Source organism: Otolemur garnettii, unplaced genomic scaffold (assembly GCF_000181295.1).
Source record: "Otolemur garnettii isolate 467f Iridium unplaced genomic scaffold, OtoGar3 scaffold00021, whole genome shotgun sequence".
Lineage (NCBI taxonomy): Eukaryota > Metazoa > Chordata > Mammalia > Primates > Galagidae > Otolemur > Otolemur garnettii.
This window is the reverse complement of record NW_003852416.1, coordinates 1,089,660-1,100,186: the sequence shown is the minus strand read 5'-3', so window position 1 is coordinate 1,100,186 and position 10,527 is coordinate 1,089,660. Positions and strand designations below refer to the sequence as shown.

The 10,527-nt window shown below is 44.9% G+C and overlaps 1 protein-coding gene across 12 annotated transcripts in view; it reads right to left on the bottom strand.

The window, feature by feature from the left end:
* Positions 1 to 209: 209 nt before the first annotated feature.
* Positions 210 to 10,527, bottom strand: part of FGFR2 (fibroblast growth factor receptor 2) — a 108,318-nt gene continuing 98,000 nt past the window's right edge. For 11 of the 12 annotated variants that reach the window (XM_023511647.1, XM_023511649.1, XM_023511648.1 and 8 more), the window contains 5 exons: positions 9,428 to 9,550; positions 8,506 to 8,576; positions 6,753 to 6,890; positions 4,822 to 4,927; positions 210 to 1,877 (listed from right to left, as the gene is read on the bottom strand). In XM_023511647.1, coding sequence (XP_023367415.1) covers positions 1,713 to 1,877; positions 4,822 to 4,927; positions 6,753 to 6,890; positions 8,506 to 8,576; positions 9,428 to 9,550 — 603 coding nt within the window. In that variant the 3' untranslated portion in view covers positions 210 to 1,712. Of the gene's footprint in view, positions 1,970 to 4,821; positions 4,928 to 6,752; positions 6,891 to 8,505; positions 8,577 to 9,427; positions 9,551 to 10,527 lie in introns of all 12 variants that reach the window. The other variant, XM_023511651.1, reaches the window with a different exon arrangement.

Below are 10,527 nucleotides of genomic sequence, written 5' to 3'. Positions count from 1 at the left end.
AAAGGAACAGTGACTCCCCAGAGGTGAAGGAAGCAACCCAGCGAGGGCCGAACCAACCGATGCTGATTTTCCATTGGCTCAACCTGTCCCAGGCACTGGTGGTCTTGGCCAATCCCTTCCTGCCCTCCCAGCTCTACCTCTCTGGCATTCACAGACAGTACCCAGTCGACACCTCCCAGCACAGGAAACCATCTGGTAGGACACGAGTGTTAAAAAAATAAGCTGCGTGACATTTATTTTGTCTTGTTAACATTAATATCCGTAGAAACATTTTTATTGTCAGTATAAAAATTAACAAGTTTTATTAAATACTTTCTCCAATTCTGTAACACATAAAATCAGTGTCATCTGCATTCATGTTGCATGGCTATAGCAAAGTGAGTGGGTGTTTCGAAAGCAAAACCCGATACTTTCATACAGAGGGGACAATGCGGGGATGTTCCAAGGCAGGTGTCAGGATAGCTCGTTTGGTCAGGCCCTACCAAAATTAGGCGGAATCAACCCCTTAACAAGATGGAAGCATTCCCCCCCAAAACTATCAGCAGAACAACTTTGTGTTTCAACTTTCTGTGATGGGACTTGATGATCCTAAAAGGCATCTCGAAAGACCAAAGAATCTGGAAGCCATTATCAAAATCCACTGAAAAGAATACAGGCTAATCTGATTAACGTGCAACTCAGGGGCAGAGGCCACTTGCCGGAGAGAAGTATACCCACTATCATCTCAGCCTCAGGCTGTCCTCAAGGAATGGATTAAGGCATCTTTTAAAGAGGACACTGGTACCATTTGTCTTGGGAAATCCAGTTAAACATGGCGTCGGCCCCATGATGGAACACCCTCCTATTAATGGGTCCTTTATTGGGGTGTTCGGGAGATTTAAGAACGATCATCTGACAGCAGAGTTTAAACACAAACAAATCGAAACTTTCCCCCAAATTAGTCGTATAGTGTAAATATTTCTCTTTTCAAAGGATCTGATAACTCGTTAAGTCCAAGTAATAGATTGACTAGTCTGCTGTGCTGCCTGCATAGAAATGCCACTTAAATTACAAAAGAAAAAAACCAAAAACTATAAATGATTAATTGTTTTGTATATTACCAATTCATTAATAAATTAATGTTAGACCATTTTCCCTGAAAGCAAAAGTATTTTTCCACCTCTGCCCGGTGAAAATTAAGAAATTCTGTGTAAGAACAGCATTTAGCAAATAGCTATTAAAAAAAAGAGAAAGAGACCAATTTTCTAGGTGCGTTGGGACATCCATTTAAAATCAATACAAAAAATAATTCCTTGTAAATATATAATATATATTTATACATAATTTGAATATATTTACATACATCCAGCACCTATATACTGCATTTGTGCTCTGTGTGTGCTGACATATATTTTCTCCAATTATTACAAAATTAACAAGGAAGGCAGAACTTGCATCTGCCTTGAGTCCAACTGGGCCCACAGCCAGTGTCCACGGCGGGTCAGAGGTCACGTGGCAGCCGGTGGGAGTCCATCCGTCCAGAAACATCCTTCCCCTGGTGAAAATTGTTAAGTTTTCAATTGTATACATCTTTACACGTGTGCCGATTACTTTTCCAATTATTTACTCCTCTGATCCATATGTACAAGTGGAGACAACAAGCTCTGGGGGCATGGCCTCCCCGCTCAGTGTAGGCTGCGTCCTGGCACTGTCCTGCCTGGGGACGGGCTTTCTCATGTCTTAACACTGCCATTTCTGTGTGGGTACTGAGGAAGGCATGGTTCGTAAGGCATGGGGTCTGGAGAGAAAACAGAGTCATCTCCTGAAGAACAAGAACTCCTTGTGTCAGGGGAACTAGGAGAATACTGTTCGAGAGGCTGACTGAGGTCCAAGTATTCCTGAAAGAAGGGAAGAGAGACGTTTTATTTCATCTTGTGTCAGGGTAACAAGGTGAATACGGTTCAAGAGGCTGACTGAGGTCCAAGTATTCCTGAAAGAAGGGAAGAAAGAGTTTTATTTCAAACACAGGCTCCTGAGATGCTGCTGTCAGAGGTGGGGGCAGGAAGGGGCACCCCTAGAACGCCATCAGAGATGCAACCCACCCTAAGCTCAGAGAGACCTCCCCAGACCCAAACCTAATCCTTTTACTCCAGGCTGCCCTCAACTTTTCTCACAAAATCCACCAAGAATAGACAACTGACATGCAGGGGCGGGGCGAGGAAACCCACGCACGGGCCCTGCACGCTCACTCCCTGCACCCCACCCTACCCCCTACCCTGCCCCACTCCCCAGATCAAGTTCGAGCCCCAGCAAAGTATAAATGCATCACATGCTGTGGGTCCCCAGGACCCCTGGAAGTAGTTGAGACGATGAATATTTATTTTCTGAATTATATTTTATTATTGTAGTTCCTAGAGCAATTGAAAGGGAATATTTCTTCATTGGGCAGGTAATTTAACAGATGTAATTCATTACCCTCAGAAGCTCTCTGAGTTGAAAATATAAACAGGTTCAAAAAAAGGCTTAGATATGCTCATGTTATGTTAAATCCACAATGGGCTGTTAAAGGACAGTTCAGGAAGATAGAGGCTAAGTTTCAGAGTTTTGAAGCTTTGAAATTCGTGAAGTCTCTTCTGCTCCCCAAAGCATCTATTGCTGTTGCAACCAAGGGACCACACTGGGTTAACACTTCCTCCTACTCAGGTGAGGGCAGAGCCCAGGCCTGTTTTCGTATGGCCCACAAGCTAAGAATGGGTTTTCAACATGTGTAAATAGTTGGGGGGGGGGAGAACAAAAGAAGAATATCTGTGGTATCAAAATGATAGAAATTCATATCAAATTCCAATTTCAGGGTCCATCAGCTTTTACTAGAACACAGACACACACTGATTTACGTGTTGCCTGTGGCTGCTTTTGTGTGCTACTAAATACCATTGGGCCCCGAAGCTGAGAATATTTAAACTCTCTGGCTTCTTACAGAAAGCATTTGCTGAGCCCTGCTCTGCAGCTAGGAAAAGATTTCTAAACAGGGAACTTCTGGGTCTCAGCTGCCTCAGTGGGTTGGCACTTTGGAGAGGTTCTGCTCACACGTCCAGAAGCCAATGACTTATTCTATGACGTGTGGTTTTGCTGAGAGAAGGTCAAAAAGTGCAGACCATAGCACAAACGGCTTCGGTGTTATCAGCAAAGAGCCCACGGAATGTTGGCAACTCTACATTTTAAAAGACCAAAAAAAAAAAAAAAGAAAGAAAAAACTCCACCAAAAAACACCCCCCCTCTAATTCATCACCAGGGTTGGCAAGAAAAAGAGTCCCCATCCCAGAAGGGGGATGTGTCAGTTCCAACAACATCAGCATTAACCACACAACTGGAAACAAACACGCCCTCCACATCAAGAGAACTTTTTGCTTACAATGATAAAAATGAAATTTTGTCCTAAATGGAACCATTTTTCTCGAGCATATGGTAATGATTTTCAGAAGGAAAGAAACTTCGATTTTTATATCCGTTAGACGATATGGCATTCTGCTTTTTTATTTTAGGATACTAGATACAAATTTGAGTAGGAATGGACCCACGTTCAATGTAAATACATAAATAGGTCTCACTGAGCACAGACACAGGACCATTAAAACAGACTGCTAGTGCTTTTCCCCCAATTTCTAAATGAAGCTATAAACTTTCAGATCTGATAGGGAAAAAAATAGGGGGATCAATGGATTCCAAGTCTAGGGTTGAAAGAACTTATACTAGAAACAACAATTTTGGCAGAAGAAGAAAGTTAGCCCCCCCCCCCATTCCTTTCCTTTTAACTTCTGAAGGTCAGCTGTGTTCATTTAAATGCAATCTCTCCCTTCATCCAGCAGCACAAGCCACAGGGAGACGCACAAGATAAAATTGCCCGGGTAAGGTTTCATTATCACTACCTTTGATTACTTTGTTTTAAATCACTTTAAAACAATTTTCTAATCAGAAATTAAGTGTATTATTTTCCTTCTAAAATATCTGAGGCATCCTAACTTTTGTTGTTGAGATAATTGTGTGGTTTTAGCCCCTCCCCCACAATATTCTGGAATCTTCATTCAGTATCTCAAAATTCATTCATTAACCATCTCTAACATGGGGTTTTACTGGACGTGATGCATTTCTCCCTTTCCTGGGCAGGGTCCATATGCTTCCCGTAATCATAAAAGCCACTCTATCTGTACACTGTAGCAGCTACGGACGCAGCCAAATTCAGGTCCTGTTTTGTTGGCAAAGTTTATAAATGTTTCAAAGAAAATGTTTTAAGAAAAAGTACAAGTTTTCACTTAAAATTCACATAAGTCACTCATTACGGAAAACTATTATATACACATAGAGAGAGACTTAGAGCCACAGGCATTACAAGACAGGATCATACAGGACAGTGTCGTGTTGTACAGAAGCTGGAATGACAGAATTTCATGCAGATCAGATGGAGACAACCTGAGCTTGCATACTAAGGACCAGGGCACAGAGTCAAACTAGATATTGCAAAGGAACCTTTTTTCCCCCTTCCCCACTTTCCTACACACTCACCCTGCCGCCAGCGAGGGTGAGGACGGCTGTAGGGATGGCCCTCAGTCTTTGGTTTCATGAATCAGAATTCACAAAATGAAGTTCCGAGAAAAATCACAATTTGAAAGCAACACACAGTTTAACTGTCTGAGCCCACAGACTCCAATTTGAAAGCAACACACAGTTTAACTGTCTGAGCCCACAGACTCCAACCAACAACCAACAGGGGCGCCTGCGTGTAAAATGCTGTGCTTGTCTCCCAGGCCGAGGGAGGACAGTTGGTTTCTAGAAGGAGGTTCTTACCTCATTGGTTGTGAGAGTGAGAATCCGGTCTAAGTCCTCCACCAGCTGCTTGAACGTCGGTCTCTGGGAGGGGACTGCATGCCAACAGTCCCTCATCATCATATACCTGCAAGAAACAGACTTCCTCAGTGGATTAATTTTAGTACTAGGTACTTGGCTACGGGCAATATGGAGATGTACCGTCAATTGTGAAAACGCATCAGAAGTTTCCAGGCAGCCACATTAAGACGTATATACCTTCCCCAAAGATTCCCTGCCTGACTCCTCTGAAAGGCACTTTGAGTCACAGAGACATCATTTTACCAAAATGTTCTAGGAAGGCACCAGTATCATGAAGAAAGAAGAAAGTATATTATTCACTGGTGCCACAATATTGTCACATGCTTTTCTTTTGAGACAGGATTTCGTTCTGTTAAGAGTGCAGTGGCATCATTATAGCTCACTGCAACTTCACATTCCTGGGCTCCAGGGATCCTCCTCCCTCAGCCTCTGGAGTAGCTGGGACTATAGGCATGCACCACCATCCCCGCCTCATTTTTCTATGTTTAGCAGAGACAGGGGCTCAGTCTTGCTCAGGCCGATCTTCAACTCCTGGCCTAGAGGGATCCTCGCGCCTCAGCCTCCCAAAGTGCTGGGATTACAGGCGTGAGCCACTGTGCTGCCCTGGTATCAGACTCTTAAACAAGGCACTTCCAGAGGCTGAGGGAGGAGACATTTTCAAGAGTGGTCTGTAGTCTTCCCTCCCCAGACACCCATTCCTGGACCAAAGCAGCTCTGATATTATCTGTCTAACACTTCAGGTTTTCTTTTAATGATTCTAGTTGACAAAGGTTCTTCAGCTTATTTGAAAAAAGTTGAAAACCACAACTTTAAGGTAAGGATTGTATGAATTAATCTGTCACCACGGGGCCGCACACTAACTTCCTGATTAACTCTCAGCTAGGCCCACATTCCCAGGCCTTATCTTGATTACAGGTTTCGACAGACCCTCTATGTTAGAAACAGCAGTGGGAGCGACAAGAAGCACAATAAATGCCTTTATATACTATACTGTAAAGTGTGGCCATTCATCAGACGTACACTGTACACCGAAAAGCACTCAGGGGATTACAGACATAAAATCCCTGTGAAATGACAGACAATGGGCTGCAGTCACTGGGCCAATCACTCTTCTTCATAAATCCTGGGCTGGGGGTGGAGAGACTCCTTTCAAAGCACTGAAGCTACTGCCCAGGGCACACGTCACCCATACAACCTTACGCCCCTTAAAGTGTTGAGGTAGGTTCTTCTAGAAACCAGCAGATCTAGTACTCTGAGCAGGGCACCTGGATACATTTTTTAAATCTCTGCACAAAAATACAGGTGAAATATGGGTAACCAGACATTGGTTTGTTCTCTGTGAGGAAGTGTGGTGGCTGTCAATCTGGAACGGCAATGGCAGTGGTCACTAATATTTACGGCAGCTCTGGGAAGACCCATTCTCTGCTCACCCCGCTGGGGAGAGGCATAACCCGGGAAGGCAGGTTTCACGGGCTCCTTAATCCTACGCTGTGCAGGGGAAGCCCCATGGCTCTCCAGATTGTTTCCTGTCACTCTGAGTGGGGACCAGAACAAGGACAGCACGGGATAGGAAGATCACCCCGACTGGCCCTGCAAAGTCAGGAGCCCTTGGCCGGGCAGCCGGATGCCCTCTGTGATTTAAAGCCAGCTTCATGTCATACACCTCCAAATGCTGTTCTTTCTTTTGGACAACTGAAGGTTGTCAGTGTAGCCCTCTAACTCAGTTCTGGGATTGAGCCCAGAAAACTTCTACAATTCCTCTTAGAGCATGTTTAGGACACGGTGGGGCAGGGGAGAAGAGGGAGGTGCTTAGAATATGGAGGTATGTCAGGCAGGTGTTACTGGCGTGCTGAGACCACAGCAGTCCTTACAGTTCATTGGTGCAGTTCGCCGGCTTATCCATCCTGTGTCCCTCCTTCAGCAGCTTAAACAGTTCCTCCACAGGAATCCCTGGGTAGGGTGAGCCCCCTAATGTGAAGATCTCCCACATTAACACCCCAAAGGACCAGCTGCAACAGAGAAAGAAAATGTAGCATCACTAACCCATCCAAACCACAGAAACCTAAATGTGCCCAGTTAAGAAACACCCCCTCACTTAAGTTCAAAGACGAACGAGCCCCTTTGCAGTTCATCCTACAGCCCTTTCCTGTCCCACAAAGAGCACCCCAAATAGTGACAACATGGGGTGTTCCGATGGGATTTTCCATCAAGAGACAAAAAGTCAAACTATCATCACTCTGAAATAAAGCTGCTCATCTTCAATGTGGTTGGTGTTAGTGGTGCAAGGATCTCAATTTCTAAGTTTCAAAGCCCCTTATGGTCCTTTGCAACTCTTCCGGCTTCCTGTGTGCCTGACTTCCAAGGCCTGTGATCACCTGGACAGGTGGCAGGCAGAGCACAGCCGGTGAGCCCATTCCACGAAGTCAGAGCTGCCCGGCGTGGCAGGAGGAGCACCTGCTACCAGAGGTTCTCTGGTTCACTATGAGGTGAGAACCATCGGCACGGGGCTGGGGTTAGGGGAGAGCAGCCTCCCAGATGAGTTTCCCGCAACAGAACCCGAAAATTCTCACAGGGCACCATTTACACTTGACTTGTCAGAGACTCCCAGCTGGTCTTCTGGGGGCTTGTGCGGGAGACTCAATCCCTGGGATGCCCAATCAAAGGATCCACATTAAGCTAAGTCATGGGCACTCTGGAAGCTCGCCCTTCAGGACTCTGGATGGTGAGATTCAGGAATGGAACTGTAGAACAAAAGCTGCAGCATGGAACGGGGAAAAATAGCCTCTGGGCCTCAGTATGCTCCCCACAAAAATGGGCTCATAATGTCTTATTTCTAGAACTGAGGAAGCCAACTGTGGAGGTAGAGAATCAATTCCTGCCCCAGAAATCCTCCTGCTTACACAAATAAAAAAACTGCTTTGTCAATTGATTTAAAATAAATTCTCCTTTGGAATAATTATAGGCTTATAGGAACTTCGAGCCAGCTCCTCCCAATGCCAACACCTTTCAACGAAATTTCCAAATCCAAAATTATCAGTTGGAGCCCGACACTGATAATATTTTTTAAGTACCTCATAATAGAAGTATATATAATTTCTACTGTACTTCTAGAATGTTATCAAGGATGCTAAGACCAGACCAGACCAGACTTCTTTTTTGAAGGATAAGCATAGTGAGAAGACCCTATGGGGATCATCTGAGTGGACTGTGTCTCACTCAGCTTTACCCTTGAAGGACAAACCTGGACATAAGACAAATGGCCCTCAGGTGGGGAGACTTTCAGGATTACTCCGCTAAGGGAGTGAAGAACATGTCAAGAGCTTGGCAAATTAGACAGAGGCTTTGTAGCTGCGCATCCGTGAATATGCTGGGGGGCAGGGGGACTTCCGCTCCGGCAGGGGGAGGTTGGCCATTCTACCTCCTGTGCTCTTTGAAGCCGGGCAGATTAGTAACAGAGCATTGGTTACCAGCCTACCATAAAATCCGCCCTTTCTGAGGCCAGCCCCTGCACCTTCTATGAACGTGTGAAATGCAGCAGCCACCAAAGAATGAAGAAGGCAAAGAACGGACAATATTTTTGCAACTCCACCCCACGAAGGAGCCTGAGGAAACAGAGTTACTTACACATCGCTCTGGTGCGTGTATACTCTATCAAAAAGCGCTTCTGGAGCCATCCATTTGACTGGAAGTCGCCCCTGCAAACGGAGGAGAAAATGCCAAAACCAATGTATTAAAACAAATTTATTTTAGCAGGTGCAACAGGGCTAGGCTCTGTTTAAGAGCTGATGCTCCAGTGGTTTTTAAGTGGTCAGTCATGAGAACAGCACAGTGTCCAACTAGGACTATACATAATGTGTGAGATGCAGATTTGGGGACAGAGTAAAATGCCACCCCCTGAGATTCTCACTATCATTTCATCTCCCACACAGACATTCCTTCACCAACTTAATTTACCCAGCAACTCTCAAACTTGAATCTTTGCTATAAAAGGTTTTTATTTTGTTTTGTATTTGAGACAGTCTCACTCTGTCACCCTGGGTAGAGTGCTGCGGCATCATACCTCACAGCAACCTCCAACTCTTGGGCCCAAGAGATCCTCTTGCCTCAGCCTTCCGAGTAGCTGGGATAACAGGTGCCTGACACAACTCCTGGCTAAGTTTTCTATTTTTAGTAGAGACAGGGGCTCAGTCTTGCTCAGGTTGTTCTCAGACTCCTGAGCTCAAGAGACCCACCACCTTGGCCTCCCAGAGGGCTGGGATTACAGGTGCGAGCCACCATGCCTGCCACTATGAAAGTTCTTGACCACAGTCATTAGAAAATCCTAGAGGCTGCTGATTATTCTGTATGTAAGCGTCTCCCATTTACTAAACTTATCTTAAATAGAGCCCAAATGTGCTCATTGAGAATCTATGAAGAATAAGGCAAAAGAAAGAACCAGAGGAGCCCTCACAAGTCCCTCTGGCTCTCAGCGACTGTGGTCTTTCTCCATGGAACTTCTTGAGCCCCACTCCACCCCCTTCCTGCTGTTTTACTGCCCAGGACTTACATTTGTAGTCTTTTTGTAATAGTCTATATTGTTGATATCTCTGGCCAGTCCAAAGTCTGCTATTTTCATCACATTGTTTTCTGTTACCAAAACATTCCTGGCTGCTAAATCTCGATGGATACACTGAAATTGAGAAAGAAGGGAGAGAAAGACCTAATTTCCAAGCACTTCATGGACAAAAAGAAAAATATGCATTTCTTAAAATGCAGACAGAAAACACACCTTAGAGGTCAAAAACTTGGTTGTAAAGTAAGAGACAGCATGGTCAAAAACAGGCCAGTCACCTAGGACCACCTGAGAGCCTCAAACGCCACACTGGTTATTTATTTTCAAATGAAAAATGAATGAATGAATGAATGAATACATATACATAAACTGATCATTTTGAAGAGCAAAGGTAGACTAAATACCCCAATCTCTTTTATCTGCAATTGTTCAGCCTCACTGCTGTCCTCCTCTTAAGGTACATAACAGATCTGAATTAGAACATTCTAAAACCTTTTATCTCAACACATGCCCTCCTGCCCTTTATAGCCAAATTTTCAGAAGAGTTGGTTCAACTGCAACCTCACATCTCCTTCACCTGCTGGTCTTTTCTCCGGCATTCCAACCTGTTTTCCATTCCTGCCCCTTCCAAAGTTTGTGAGGAACCTCTGAATTGTTAAGCCCACGTGATGGTGCCTAATCCCTTCATGTTTTATTCTTGCCTGTGTTTGAAAACTGGTCGTCCACTGAGTTCTGCCCTGCTCCCTCCTCCTGGCTCATTCTCTTCCTCCCTCTCCACTCCTCTCAGACTCTGGCTGGCTCCCCTCTTCCTCCAAATAGCATTTGTGTGTTTCAAGTTCTCAGATGCACCAAAGTATTTGTAAATCCCTCTCTCCATCCTGACCTCTCTCCTGAGACCCAGGTTCTCATTATCAACTGGCTGTGGGACATTCCCACAGTGATGTCCCCTTGGCATCTCGAATTCTAGGTTTCTACTTTCTTCATTCTTACCCTCTTTGTCTCTCTTCGTCACAGAGGTGTGCACCACAAACACTTTTCCTGCCTACGTCCTGCCATTTCAACTCCAAGTGCCTTCTAACTTGTTCCCCTAGTGC